The 15,290-nt window shown below is 48.5% G+C and overlaps 2 protein-coding genes across 2 annotated transcripts; both read right to left on the reverse strand.

Moving 5' to 3' along the window:
- Nucleotides 1–1,586: 1,586 nt before the first annotated feature.
- Nucleotides 1,587–5,216, reverse strand: LOC311211445 (tolloid-like protein 2; the record flags this gene model as incomplete). Its single annotated transcript, XM_084290178.1, has 6 exons — nt 1,587–1,721; nt 2,978–3,228; nt 4,004–4,217; nt 4,300–4,427; nt 5,014–5,139; nt 5,201–5,216. The coding sequence occupies 6 exons, from the start codon at nt 5,214–5,216 to the stop codon at nt 1,587–1,589; spliced, it is 870 nt and encodes a 289-aa protein (XP_084146304.1).
- Nucleotides 5,217–5,459: 243 nt separating this feature from the next.
- LOC311211446 (zona pellucida sperm-binding protein 4-like) lies at nt 5,460–12,959 on the reverse strand (the record flags this gene model as incomplete). Its single annotated transcript, XM_084290179.1, has 9 exons — nt 5,460–5,537; nt 6,447–6,607; nt 10,378–10,508; nt 10,844–10,941; nt 11,108–11,295; nt 11,663–11,818; nt 12,145–12,247; nt 12,326–12,447; nt 12,761–12,959. 9 exons carry the CDS (start codon nt 12,957–12,959, stop codon nt 5,460–5,462), a joined length of 1,236 nt encoding a protein of 411 aa, XP_084146305.1.
- Between the last annotated feature and the right edge of the window lie 2,331 nt (nt 12,960–15,290).

Raw genomic sequence — 15,290 nt, forward strand, 5'->3', positions numbered from 1 at the left:
TATTGACTGTTAAGCCCAGTCAGTACAGCAGAAATACTCCACACAGATCATTGGTTGAAACGTACAGTACAACAGTTGTGAGTACACTGTCACAAGAGACACCTGCTTGAATGGTAACAAATGCAGCAGATCCATCAAACCATATCGCAAGCATCTGCAACAAACCAGAGCACTGAATACAGTCTGAGAAAGATGAGAAAATATCACAACAGAGAGCACAGATGTTGAAGTACACAGGAAGCTTCTACAGTAACTTCTCTCCAGAATCATTACTCCCATTAGAGAGCCAGGAAATCTGAACTGCTGCTTGCCACTTGGAACTTTCCTTCTGCTTCACAGGGACTGGCGTCAGGCTTTTATTTCCAGACCTGAGTCACTGCACTTTTGCTTGAATGGGGGCAAGGAAGAGACCCCAGCTAGCACACCTCACTTTCCCAGACACGTATGGACAAACAGCTTGAGACAAAAGGACTTGCCTGTAAAAAGGCCACACAAAGTGAAAACAGAAACAAAACAGAGCTAGAAAAACAAACAGAAATAACACGGTTTTATGCAGTCTGCAGTAAAGCTATAGTCAATGGATCAGTAGTGGTCACATGACAATTAAGGCTTTGACTACTGCTCTTCTACATGCACATTTTATACACATACAACCATGTGTGTATAAATTATTTTTCTTGTTCTAAGCAAGAAAATATTTTCATGCATTTGCTTCCCATAGTATTCACAATACTTGGATCGCATTCTGTTCAAGGACTTCTGGAGAGGGATGGGTCAATTTATTATCCATCTGGAAAAGGCCTCATCTCCAGAAAGGTCATTTGTGCCTGACAGTGGCGCTGGCCCCCCACTTCACAGTCATACACCCAAGCAGAAGGTGTCACCCCAGAGCCTGACAGTACATTGGTTATGTAAACATAGTAATCCTTAGATTATAAATACTTTATTAAAGCTAACATACCTCAGCTTTTAGCTCATAATTGCCCATGAGTGCCTTAGTGAAATAGAGACCTAAAGAGACCATCCCCGTACCGTTTCCTACCTCTCAAGCCACGATAACCAAGACAATAAATAGATGGGATAGGAGGAGCCATGGAATTTGGAGTCCTGGCCATCTGGTCGTTCACTTATTGCACAGAGTACTTTGTAGGGGAGAGTGGGTGGTCCCCAAGGTCCTTTGAGAAAATCCTACCGGGTGGCTGTCATCATCTGCTCCAGGAAATGCATTCACACAGCTCATGTACAGGATGCCTAGGAAATGTCACCTAGAGACAGGATATTCAAGAGACCGAGACTTCTCTCAGCTCAAGCTCAGTCTTCATTCAACCCCACGGGAAGCTGTGCAAAATACAATGATTATGCCCTGACAGATATGATTAGAAGACAATTTTTGGTCCTGGGTATGTTAACAAGAGAGGGTCAAGCTAATGATTTCAGAGGCAAACTTTTGTGACTGGATTTAGTTTTAGTTACAGAAAATGCTGTACACTGCTTTAGGCCAGGTGCACAGAAGCTTAAAAAAAGACAAAGATCACAGTTAAGCGTCTCAATCTTCAGATGGGGAATGTCTGAAAGGAGCAGTCACATTACTTTCTCATATGCAGTGCATCCTGAAATTTGGTACTAATGTATCGGGCGTGAAAGCCTTTCTTGTTAATGGTGTCATCTGTGTGAAATCGAATCATGATGGAATCCCCTGCAGAGTAGATTTCTTCCAGAGGCTGCAGAAAAGGAAGACCAAAACAAAAAACAAAAAAAAAAAGAGAGAGAGAGAACATAGATTGGTCAAGTTTGCATGCTAAATAACTGCATTACGATACCAGAGTTCAAGCTCACAGTGAAGACAGACTGGCCAGAAAACACAAATACTGAGAACTCAGTACCTCCTGCCCTGCCTGCTTTCCTGAGCATATACCCTTGCTCTTTGCATGCTTGCCTTTTAACATGTGACGACTGATGCCAGTCCATTCTACAATCCCAGTTCTTCCGGTTGGTTTTGGTAGGTCACATTCACAGGACTCCCTTGACGTTCTTGTTCCAGCCTTCTGAGTATGCTCTAATTTGTCCTAATCTTTTCAGGAAATGACACAATGCAAAGTGGACCCTGTAGGCAGCTGAGGCCCTTCCAGGGTCTATTAGCAGCAAAATAACTTAGCCATATATCTTACAAGCAAAATTGGCTATTTCCCTCGCTGTTGTGTCCTGCTATAACCTCCCCGTGCTTCTCTGCAGGACTGATGCTTTCCCCACCACTCTGTTTGACAGCATGCAGGTAGGTGATTACTGCCCCACTGTCCTGAACTTCTACGCACCAATCTGCTATGCCTTTGCTTGTTTTCCAGACCATTTCCCCAGTTTGCACAGGCTGGTGTGACACATGGGCTGCCTGATTGTTTCTCTTTAAATTCAATAAGCACATTCTCTGTTTCATCGCTGAAGTCCTAGAGAAACCAAACATGGAACCTCTGGTTTTAAATACCACACACTGTTGGAGCGAGTAACTCCAATTCCAGAGTCACTTCTGTTAAAGGGGGACACAGATAACACTTTAGGAGACAGGACACCATCCCAGAGTCAACAAACAGCTCCACTCTTCACTCTTTCCAGAGCATGACTGCAACGTACCTTGGCTGCAGGCAGGAAGTAACTGAGGATTAAACCAGTCTCTGGAAGTAGTTTCTTACTTTCACACAACGCTTTTGGGGCCAGGCTAGGGCACAGCAATGCAGCAGTCCCATGCTGATTGCACACAGACCTAACTTAGCAAGGGAAAGACAGTTGGAAGGGTTTTCAGACCAACTCCGTATAGCAGATAAAATGACTGTAATCTTTACCAGGAGGGGAAGAAGCAAAACACAGACACACAAGACATTCTCATCACCAAATTGTGACTGCTGACCCTCTCTGAAAAAGGACACGAGTTCCCTTCTTTCCCACCTCCAGCCAGCACTGTGAATTCACCATCACTATGGCTTACCCCTGAACCACAGAAGCGTCCCAGGCGGGGTGCAGTGCTGTCATAACCATCGTAGATCTCCATGTAGTCATACCCACAGTCAGCTTCTTCCTCGACCTCAAATGTCTGGAATATCAGCTCCACCCCATAACCATCTTCAGCTACAATCACCCAGTCACAGTTGGCTTGACCTGGATAGTTGTTGTCCCCAAACTGAGCATGGGAATACAGCTCCTTAGTTTGCACTTCAGCCTTTAAGAGCCCGCCACACACTGAAGGAAGAAAGGGCACAAAACACAGTCTCCTCAAAGGCCCTACCTCGTGACAAAGACTTGCCATCCCGCTTTTGGGCCGTCTGTGGGAAAAGAAAACCTCCAGCACATGTACAACAGGGAAGGTAACTAACCACTGCACCCGATTAAGACAAAACAGTGAAGTCTTCAGTCATCCATGAAGCCAATGACCCACATAATGTAGAGGAGCCTGATCCTTTTGGTTTCCCCGCTGCCAGTGAGGAAGATGCCTCTCACATGCACTGCTGCTCAGTCTGCTTCGTTCACTTATTGGCAAAGGTTTCAGAAAAGTGAACCTTGATACAACACACCCACCTCTGGGCTGCCACAAATAGAAGATCAAGTTTGCTGTGTCTGTTCACAGCACATCTCTACTTCCACCATAACCAATCTGGTATACGCTCATTCCGTGTGTGGGCCAATATACCCTAGCGGCATCCCTTGCTAAGCTAAGCTGTATCACCTCAATTTCTGAGGATGGATGAGGAACAGATGCGGCTGCTGCTCAACCAACCATCTTCAATTTAAACAAGGGAAGATGAGTAGGAACACCTGATGTCAGTAGACCTCTCAGCTAGCATCTATGGTATGGTGCTAGCAGTGGTCTGAGAGCTGGTTAGCACAATTTACAACCAAATAAAACCCACGCTAAGCTCCTTTTGCAAAAAAGTGGGTCTGATCTTCACTGGTAAACAACACAGTGAGATCTGATGACATCTCATCACACTGGGATATTGGCAGGGAATCAGCTTACCTGTGCTGTGTTTTGCCTGGAAACCTTTTCTTTGCACAGAAGCATCGGAGTAAAACCTAAGGAACATCTTGTTGGTAGAAGCTACCACAGGGTCTGGTTTCTTGCTGCCACAGAAGCGACCAAGGATAGGTGACTTGCTGTTGGGCCCATCATACATTTCCAAGTGGTCATAGGCACATTCTTGGTGCTGTTCAATCTCAAACTCATTGAAGATCTACAGCAAGAATAAGGAAAGTGACAGAGACACAATTCTGAGCATGTTTCTCCCCTGGCACTCCCATTCACTGGTCACTCACTACTTTCACTCGGTGGCCAGATGTTGCAGAGATATTCCAGGTGCACTCTTTCCGGCTTGGGTACTTGTCAGGCCAGTTTGGACTGCTCATCATTCCCTCGGCACTGCTCAGCTTATGCTCACAACCAGCTTGAGAAGGAGAGGGAGATCATGAGGCAGAGGCATCAAGGTAGGTCTCATACAGGAACTGCATCACTGAAATGGCCTACATGCTACTTCATGCCCAATGAGACCCTAAGCATGGCAGAACTAGGGAAGACTTCGGTCACTGGAGAAAGTCTTTCAGGATTACTGCACAATTCTGCTGGGTTTGTCCCCAGGAAGGCCTATATGTTTGGCATCCCCTGGTGCAGCCGCGCTAGCTGGCTGAGTTAACTGGTCAGCTGGTGAAAGAAACCAGTTTATTCCCCTGGGCCCCATTAACCTCATCTGTACCCTTACTCCCAAATGTATTCTCCTGCTCCTCCTTCTCCTCTGCCCTGCTCCCGGTGACATGGTCTCCAACCCTGCCACCGGGTTGACTGGGAAAAGGATGGAGCTGAAAACAAGCCCTGTTTTTCCTTTCCCAAAGTAGTTTTTCAGCTAGAAGGGGCTTTTTCAGTGCCCCAGACTGGTACGGCACTTGGCTGCACAAACTAGCTTCCAACATAGGCCTGAAGCACTCTTTGTGTTTGTGGTAGCTCATCTTTCCTGAATGCAGAGAGCAGGGACCTACCTTCTTTACAATCGTGGCCATTTTCATGCAGCATAAAGCCATTTCTGCACTGGCATACGTAGCTTCCAAAAGTGTTGATACATTCATGCTGACAACCACCATTGTCTTTGGAGCATTCGTCCTTGTCTGGGCAAGATCAAACCAATAAATACTGAGTTGCCAGTGAGAGGCAGACTACCGCCGTCACCAGCTGTAAACCCCATATCCAGACTGGAGAATACAAACACAAACCTCCAACCCCTATTGCTGGATTAGTCCAGTCACCACCTTATTAGCCCATACAGAGTTTTCTTCAACTGTTTTTCATTCCATAAGATGTATCACAGAAGTGCATTACATAATGCAGGTTTTGAATTATTAAAGGCTCCTTATCTAAAAGAAACCTACAGCAACACCTCTTTCTTTTCAAATAGGGACCAGGAAAAGAATCACACAAATTCACTAGCCTAGGCAAAAGTCTGCTGGTCAATCTCTGTATTTTCAAGTTTGTAAAGGCTCTGATGAGCCTCCGTCTTCAGGCTGCTCTGTTCAAGAGCACAAGCAAACAGATAGAGAAGATAATCTAAGGTATGAGCTGCTATCTGAAGCTGAAAAAGAAAGCACTATTCTTAATGACACCGGAGACAGAGAGAATTTCTAGGACCAGGTTCCCCTTTGCTTCCATTGAGGAGGGACAAGAAGCACACACCTGCCAAGAAGAGGCATTGGACTCAGAATAGAGCATTTCAGAGAGAGGGGACAGGGGCTTGACTGACAGGGAAAGAAAATATCCATATACACATACACACTCCTGATTTCCCTCAATTCTCTTTTGTCAGTGTTCTTACCCCATTCCCTTCTTGCCCTAGTCTTCCAGCAGGGCTGTGATTATTAGAATAGTAGGCTTTCCATTTAATTTAGGTAAAATTATTATTCCCACCTTATTCAAGAGCCTAGTGGTATCGAATGAACTTCAGCAGCTTCCCAAATTAAGGAAGAGCCATTTCCAGTGGAGGAAGTGAAACCTGAATGTTTTGTTCAGAATCCATCCTGTCCTTGGCAGGGCAGAGAATAGGCTATTTTTTTTTCATGGTTATTTGCTTTACCCTTGAAGAACTACCTCTTTATTCACTTCTATTTTCTTACAAAGGCAGCCCGAGGGAAGGGAGGGATGGGACACCTATTAAGGATGGAGAACACCTACTATTTTGCAAAACTGGCTGAGGAAAGAAGTCCATTTATAACAGAACAACTTTAATTCTCCACTCCCTGGAGAAAGAAGATTCAGACTTCAAGGAGAACAATCAGCATTACTGGCTTCTTATAGCAAGGGTCAGGAAACAACCAGAAGCTCCACCAGCAAGTCAGGCTCCTCTGGCTTGTACCCGAAGGATTTACCCAGTTCCAAGTTAGCCAATAGTCACGCTTCTGAGATGCAGGAGTTGGTTACGTACATCATTGCCTTCCAGATCAAACACTTCAAACTGCAGAGAGATCCGGTATTGAGCTGGAGCTACCACCTGCCAGACGCAGTTTTTGTTAGTAGGATACTCCTTGGGCCATCCAGGGCTAGTAATGGTCCCGTTGAGCTTGGTGATGAAGCCCCCACAGGCAGCTGGAGAGGCAACAAATGAACACAAGGTTTGCTTAGTTTTATTCAGACACAGAGCGGGCCATGCTGTTAGCTGGGAAACGAGTCAGACCCCGACTCGTGGCACATTTCAAATCCCAGCCTGCAGAACAGGTAGCAAATGTTAGGAGTTGCAGAGAAGGCAGAAACCTTACCTGCTACAAACCATCAGTGAAACACACACAGCCAGGCAGCAGCCCTACGAGTCGCTTAAACTGTGTAATATTGAACCGTATTTTACTCTACAGCCTTGGGCTTACTATGGATCAGTTGATTTCCCATGCACAATACAGTTGTAATGGTCAGCTTAGTAAATTCAACCACACGCAGTCTGACAAACCTTATTAAGTTTAACAGGAAGGATTACTTAGAGGACAATGGAATCTCCTCAGGAAGACACTCCTGTCAGCTCTTTGGTGGCTTATTTCAAGTAGACCGCATTTTCACCAGGGAAAATTGGAGGTAAAAATCAGAGACTTAGCTTTACTCTCTCATTTCCTTTAAAAATTCAGGACATCTCAGGTCCACCCTCTTGAGAGAGGGAATGGTTTTTACCTTAAAGAAATTGACCTCAGTTTGCTCTTTTGATGCAAAATTCTACTTGTAACAACACATTTTTTTCCGTGCTGTTTCTTTGGAGTAATGAGATATGGCAAGATCTTCAAAATCCACAAGGTTCAAATCTTCTGTGCTTTGTTCCTGGCATAGTTTTGCATTAGGGCAACTAACCCAAGGGAGCAGCTTCAATGCTAAAAAGCACAGCAAGTGCTTTATGGACTTGATAGAGCAAAGAGTAATACAAAATCCAGTGTTGTAGAACCTAACAAAACAAAAATTGCACAAAGCATTTGGAGTTTCACCCAAACTTTCCAACTCACTTGCTTATTACTCTTAGCACCTCACGAGTTTTAGCAGAGGTAGAACAACCACCTCATCTGGGGGACAATGTGGTTGCATTTACATTCCCCTCCATCAGAGTGGGCAACACTGTCTAGGCTATCTACCCACACAAACTATCCGTGTTCTGCACGACAGCAGGTAGCAGTGACAGAAAGGGGAGCCCCACTGTCCTTTCCACAGATCTGCACCTGCTGCTGTCTGCTCCGTAACAAAGACATGCTCTGCGCTGAGAAGGCAGGATAGCATTAGGCATCCAGCCTAAGGAAGCCAGACCAGGAGCTTTAGCTGTCAGCTTCCAATGTTCCCCCTGCCCCACATGGTGGATCATGGGAGATCTGCTCTGACCAAGGACAACAGGTTTTTAGAGGGATTTAGCAGTACACAGAATCACAGAATTTCTAGGTTGGAAGAGACCTCAAGATCAACGAGTCCAACCTCTGACCTAACGCTAACAGTCCCCACTAAACCATATCCCTAAGCTCTACATCTAAACATCTTTTAAAGACCTCCAGGGATGGTGACTCCACCACTTCCCTGGGCAGCCTGTTCCAACGCCTCACAACCCATTTGGTAAAGAAGTTCTTCCTCACATCCAAGCTAAAACTCCCCTGGTGCAACTTTAGCCCATTCCCCCTTGTCCTGTCACCAGGCACATGGGAGAACAGACCAACCCCCACCTCACTACAGCTTCCTTTATGGTACTTATAAAGAGCTATAAGGTCACCCCTGAGCCTCCTCTTTCTCCAGGCTGAAGAAGCCCAGTTCCCTCAGCCGCTCCTCATAGGACTTGTTCTCCAGGCCCCTCACCAGCTTTGTCACCCTTCTCTGGACTCTCTCAAGCACCTCCATGTCCTTCTTGTAGCGAGGGGCCCAAAACTGAACACAGTACTCAAGGTGCGGCCTCACCAGAGCCGAGTACAGGGGGATGATCACTTCCCTAGCCCTGCTGGCCACACTGCTTCTTATACAAGCCAGGATGCCATTGGCCTTCTTGGCCACCTGAGGACGCTGCTGGCTCATATTCAGCTGACTATCAACCAATACTCCCAGGTCCTTCTCCACCTGGCAGCTTTCCAACCACTCATCTCCCAGTCTGTAGCTCTGCTTGGGGTAATTGCACCCCAGGTGCAGGACCCAGCACTTAGCCTTGTTGAACTTCATACAGTTGACCTCAGCCCATCGGTGCAGCCTATCCAGATCCTCCTGCAGAGCCTTCCTACCCTCAAGCAGATCGACACACGCACCTAGCTTGGTGTCACCTGCGAACTTACTGAGGGTGCACTCAATCCCCTTGTCCAGATCATCGATGAAGATATTAAAGAGGACCGGCCCCAGCACCGAGCCCTGGGGGACGCCACTAGTGACTGGCCTCCAGCTGGACTTGGCTCCATTCACCACGACTCTTTGGGCCCGGCTATCCAGCCAGTTTCTAACCCAACGAAGCATACACCAGTCCAAGCCAAGAGCAGCCAGTTTCTTGAGGAGAATGCTGTGGGAAACTGTGTCAAAAGCCTTGCTGAAGTCAAGGTAGACCACATCCACAGCCTTTCCCTCATCCACCAAGTGCATCACTTTGTCATAGAAGGAGATCTGGTTTGTCAAGCAGGACCTGCCTTTCGTAAACCCATGCTGACTGGACCTGATCCCCTGCTTGCCCTGCAAGTGCCACGTGATGACTCTCAAGATAATCTGCTCCATGAGCTTCCCTGGCACTGAGGTCAAACTGACAGGCCTATAGTTCCCCGGGTCTGCCCTCCGGCCCTTATTGTAGATGAACATCACATTTGCTAGCCACCAGTCAACTGGGACCTCCCCCGATAGCCAGGACTGTTGATAAATGATGGAAAGCGGCTTGGCCAGCTCCTCCACCAGTTCTCTCAGTGCCCTTTGGGTGAATCCCATCCAGCTCCATCAGCTTGCGCACATCCAAGTGCCGTAGCAGGTCACCAACCATTTCTTCATGGATAGTGAGGGCCACATTCTGCTCCCCATCCCCTTCCGCCAGCTCAGGGTACTGGGTATCCAGAGAACAACCGGTATTGCCACTAAAGACTGAGGCTAAGAAGGCATTAAGCACCTCCGCCTTCTCATCTTTTGTAAGAAGGTTTCCCCCCCGCATCCAGTAAAGGATGCAGATTCTCCTTAGTCCTCCGTTTTGCATTGATGTATTTGTAAAAAGATTTTTTGTTGTCTTTAACAGCAGTAGCCACATCAAGCTCCAGATGAGCTTTGGCCTTTCTAATTTTGTCCCTGCACAGCCTCGTAACATCCTTACAGTCCTCCTCAGTGGCTCGCCCTTTTTCCCCCAAAGATTATAAACCCTCTTTTTCCTCCTAAACTCAAGCTGCAACTCTCTGTTGAGCCAGGCCAGTCTTCTTCCACACCAGCTCATCTTTGGGCACATGGGGACAGACCGCTCCTGCACCATTAAAATTTCCTTCTTGAAGAGCTCCCAGCCTTCCTGGGCTCCTCTGCCCTTCAGAACCGCCTCCCAAGGAACTCTGAGCTGCTCAGGACACTGGTTGCCAAAGTCAGCCCTCCAGAAGTCCAATAGAGTGGTTTTACTGGTCCCCTTCCTGGCCTCGCCAAGAAGGGAGAACTCCACCATTTCCTGGTCACTCTGCCCAAGACAGCTTCCGACCCACCCATCTACCACCAGTCCTTCTCTGTTTGTGAAAAGAAGGTCTAGCGGGAAAACAGCGAGAGCGATGTCAGCCCCCCAGGCAGGCCTCGAACCCATGACTCTGAAGGCTCCTGCCCAGGTAGGACAGGGTTATGTGAGCACCTCTTGCCACTGGGCTAACGCCACCTCCGCCCACCCCAAGAAGCTAGAGCAAGTAGCATGGACCTCATACCTGAAGCAACACGCAGCTCCAAGGACAGAGGACCCGGCTGGGACACGGCAGGGAGTGGTGGCAGTGTGAAGACCTGAACACTCAGGGGGATGAAGCTCCCAGTGATCAAGTAACTACAGCGGACATGTAGCCTGGTAGAACAGGAACACCTCAAGTCAAGCAAGTTCACTCTGATGCTGAGTATCTACCTTTCTCCAAGGCTGCAACCTAATGATCTCCTTAAGTTAGTTATAGTCCCAGTCTCCCCTCCAACACTTCCTTTTACCTACTAGAAGTTCCCTGGAGTTCAGATTGCAATCTGTAGCACCACTGATCAGCAACAGCTTTACTCCTCTGATTAGAGAATCAGGGACACGCCAGTCCCTACCCTACACCAGTGTCCCTGTTGTGAGCTCAGAACTTGCAACAAGCAAGAACGCCTCCAGGAAGGCTGCACATAGCAGCAGTCCCAGCTCCAGAGTATTACCTGAAAGTGCTGTCCCTAGTGACAGAGCCAAGGCTCCCAGTCTTCACATCCCTGGATGCCACCAACTCATTCTCATACACAGCGTGGTCTCCAGTGACCTGCAACAACAGACCAGGCACTGTGGCTGCAGTAAAGCCAGGCTGCAGAACAGTGTTTGGCCTCCAGAAGCCTGTAGGGTGCCCACTAAATAGCCAAAGCCACATCAGGCTTCTCCAGGTCTATGTGGAGCTCGCAGTCCTGCCTGGTGACAGCTGCAGCTCTTACCTGAAAAGTAGTGCCACAGGCAGAAAGTGGGAACTGGTACACAACAAAGGCACTGTTCTTCACTACAGGGGTGCAGCCAGCACTTGGCCCACTGGCCAGACGCACAGAGTCCAGGATAACAGGTGGCAGGGTCACATCCCGAGAGACAGCAATGGAAAACAGGCCATCTGGTGTGCAGTGAGCTGTCACTGGAGGAAAACAGTCAGCTTTGAGTTCAGGGACAAACAGCCCTACCCATCACAGCAGAGACAAGAGCAGCAAGTCCTGCAGGTCCTCCTGCCTCTAAGCCCCAGAGCACACACTGAGCACAACAACGTGCAACTGCAGCCAGCTCTATAGACTTGTGCCCCACAGTAACACTGATCCTGGCCCTAAAGCCAGCTCTGTTGCAATAATCAGTGACTGGACACTTCCATGAGGCAGTATCCTTGACAGCCAAAACCACAACCCTAAACCACCTGTGGGCCTGCTATGCACCAACCCTGCTCTGCCAAGGAAAGGAAGCTTCCCAGCCAGCAGCTCCTCCAGGAGGGGAGAACAGGGGCCTACACTTACCTGTGTTGCCATAGTAGCAAGTCTTCACCCTGTCCCTGGGGTTGTAACAACAGCCCCGTGCTTCACAGTCTCCCTGGCTGACAGAGGAGGAGGCACAGGGCAGCCGGTCCTGGCTGCGGACAGCAGAGCAGACGCTGCTGCTTGGGGCATCCAGGGCTGCAAGAGGTAGCATAAGTTTTCAGAAAGCACAGGAACAGTAGGGGTATGTGTGTGTGTGTGACAAAAACAGAGAGGACAGTGGTGTAAGTTGTCCTGATGACTCTGCATATAAATCAAGGGAAGTTTCATGGACTCAGGTGAGAGTCAAACACACGGCCCAGAGCTGGCTGAGGCACAAGTGCCCAGCAAGCTGGGCTCCTGCATCCACATCCTTCCCCACGGAGTCTCCTGGGCAGCCATGAGCTCCCCTTCCCAATCCCAGGCTGCCTTGGAGCAGCCACTAGGCACAGGCAGGGTTTCCTAAGGAGCTGTCAGAGTCTTACCAGGAAGGTCCACAGGACACCTGAGCAGCTTCTCTTCCTGAAGAACCCTCTGCCCAGTTGCATCTGTGCCTTCAAGCCCCACAATCATGAGGTAGTTGCCATCCTGGGGGAGAACCACACCAGTCAGGGCAGCCAGAGCAGCAGTAAGCACAGCCCCAGCAGGGTCCCTGGGGTCACTCACCCATTCAAAGACATAGCAGCTGGTGTAGGAGACCGACACTTTCCTGGAGCCGTCTGGAGCCCCCGAAACCCAGAGCCCACAGCCAGAGTCATTGTGCAGGGCATGTGCCTTCCCCTCAGTGTCTGGAGGAAAAGCAGACAGCAGCAGGGGCTTCAGCATGCCACACCAAAAACAGGGACCTGCAACAACCCCAACTTTCTGTAGGAAACAGGGTCCCAACCAGCAGAGGGACACAAGGGAACCCAGCAGCCAGGGCCACCTAAACCTTGCCCATGAGGGCTGGGTCTTATAATCAGCTCCCAAGTCACACACAAAGCACTGAAGCTGTTAGCACTTCACATCAGAGCCAGCCCTTTTCTTCTCATTCCAGCCATACCTCTGCACTGTGTAAAGACAGCAGCAGCCAGAAGGCCCCTTGACATCGCCCTCACTTACCCCAAGCGGTCAGCACAAAGGAAACATTCCCTTCCCAGCCCACGGGTAAGGTGAGCTGCAAGCTATCTGGACCACAAGCCAGCAGGCCAGGTTCATCAAGAAAGCTACCCTGAGACCCCACAACCAAAGCAAAGGGACCAAGCAACCCCCAGAAGAACAGAGCTCCACACACAGGCCTAGCCTGCCCTACAACACCCATCCTGCTCTCCTGCTGAGGACCATGAAGCACCTGCTCCTACTCTGGCCTTTTAAGTTGTGGAGCCAGCTGGGACCACCAATTCCTGGCGTGTCCAGGTGGACCCAGCCCAGCAGTTTAACACCTTCTATTGCTCACACCTGGCTCTGAATTGGTCACAGGCTGTTTGCATCCCTTCCAGCAAACCAACAGGTAGGAGCTGAGCTTATGTCAAGAGATGTGTTTGTGTTCATATCACACAGCTGAGAGTGGCTCATCCATGCAATTTACTCTGGAGCCTCGGAAGAGCCTTCAAACTCCTTTTCTGACCCTGAGTTCTTCCCATCACCAGAAGAATCCAGGAGATGTACCTTCTTTTCCCCATGGACCCTACTGCTGCTTTGATTACTTATTACACCACACAAGTGCAAAAAGCCAAGTGTCAATGCTCTTTTTCTCTTTTAAAGGTGCCACTGCTTCAAATGCTAGACACAGGGTGCTGACATGTAAGCACAGAACAATGCTCCACATGAAACCTCTGGAAAACTAGGAAGCTCAGGGAGCTTTGCACAAGCAAAAAGAGGCGATGCCCTTGAATACTCCCAACTCTGGACTTCAGCCTTGTTTGCAGTGCAGCTTGTGTGGGGATAGCTGCAGGACTGTTCCAGGGCAGGCTGTTGGGTGACAGGCCCATACACACTGTGGGACATTGACCCTCAGAAGCTGACTGGTTTCCTTTGGGAAGCCTAAAATGGCCCAGAAACACAGATAAAGGTGAACCTCTGTGATCCCAGGGAACATTTTGCCTGCCAGTACCCACTGCCTGCCCATAACTGCAATGCATCTCACACCCTCGCACATACAGTCTTTCCCTTGCAACATGTCAGCCCTTCTGCTCTCGGACTAAAAGTACTGCTCCACAAAGCACAAGACCTTCTCAGCAGTTTTGCACAGCTGGGATTGCGGGAATAGATCCTGACAGGCTGATGGCTTTTGAGCAGTGCTCATGAACTACGTGTGCTCTCCCCAGCACCTCCTGGGCACTGGGCAGCCATGGTGGAGAGGCACTGGGGAAAACATTTGGACTTTAACAGGGAGGGAAGCTTCAACCTCAGCTAGCACCCTTTTCCACAAAAGGCTGGTCCAGATAATCTTTCAAAGTCCCTTCTAATGTGGACTGCTGTATAAGCCTGTGATCTCTGTAGAAACTGATGTCATACGGAGAAGTGTGCCAAGAAACTTTGCCCAAGTCTCACAGCCACTGTGAACACCTGAATGGTGTACTTGACTGGATTACTTGCTGATAATTAGGATAATGAAAACAAATAAATAAAGTACTTTGGAGTTAAAGAGACAGTTTTCATTAAATTTTAACTCGCCAATAGTTTGTTTACGCTGATAGGAAAAATATTTACAGGTACTTGAAGAAAACTCTATTTGAAAAAACACCTGGAGTGCTGTAGACTCACCACAGCAATACCTGTGCTGAGAACAGTTTCAGTTAAGTTCCCTTCCCCAGTTTTGGCTCCCCAAAAGCGAGCCTTTGGACCTTTGGGACTCTAGTGCCAGTTGATGGAGGGGTGTACAGCACTGCCACATCCCCTCAGCTTGAGATGCCAAACCCCAGATATGATCTCCTCACCTCCACACTAAATAAAAGACTGTCCACCCAACCTCTTGGAAGATGAGAGCCAAGGCTACAGCCTGCAGCATTGTGCAGAACAGCTGTGCACAGAGGTGTACCACAGTTGACACCCTGCCACTAGAAGCCAAAAGTCATCTGCAGACAGCAGGGATATCCACACGGAGCATCCTGTGGAAGAGGAGTGCTGGCTGCATAGTGGGCAGGGGTGGCACTGGCAGTGTCACCTTCTGAACCAAGGTCCAAGAAGAAAAGGAGCAGACAGCAAGCCTGCAAGAGATTCTGCACAGTTATGCTATTTTCCTCAAGCTTAAGATTTATTTTAGAAAGAAGAGGCAAAGCTATGACACTGTTAGCCCTTTAATTGAAAATCCCAAATGCCTGCCTCCAAAGGATTTAAGACAAAGTTCCTGGAGAAGATGGAGGGAGGGGCTTTGAGCTTGGCTTCCCTGCACTTTCACGTGGATGGAGAGGAACAACCAGCCCTGCATACTCATGGCTTCTGCAAGTAGAAGCAAGCACCCAGAAAATAGTGTCACTTGGATGACATGAAAATGCCCATGGCTTCCCTCGGGGAAAGGTCGGTGTGACTAATTTTCTGAGTTTTCCTGCCTTGTAAATCCTCAGTGTGTCTGCCGGGGGTGGGGATATTTGGAATACACTGATTTCATCTTGATTAAAAAAAATAAATAAAAGAGAGAGAGAGAGAGAGA

The sequence above is a fragment of the Netta rufina genome (assembly GCF_964035555.1).
Source record: "Netta rufina genome assembly, chromosome: 7".
NCBI classification, from domain to species: Eukaryota; Metazoa; Chordata; class Aves; order Anseriformes; family Anatidae; genus Netta; species Netta rufina.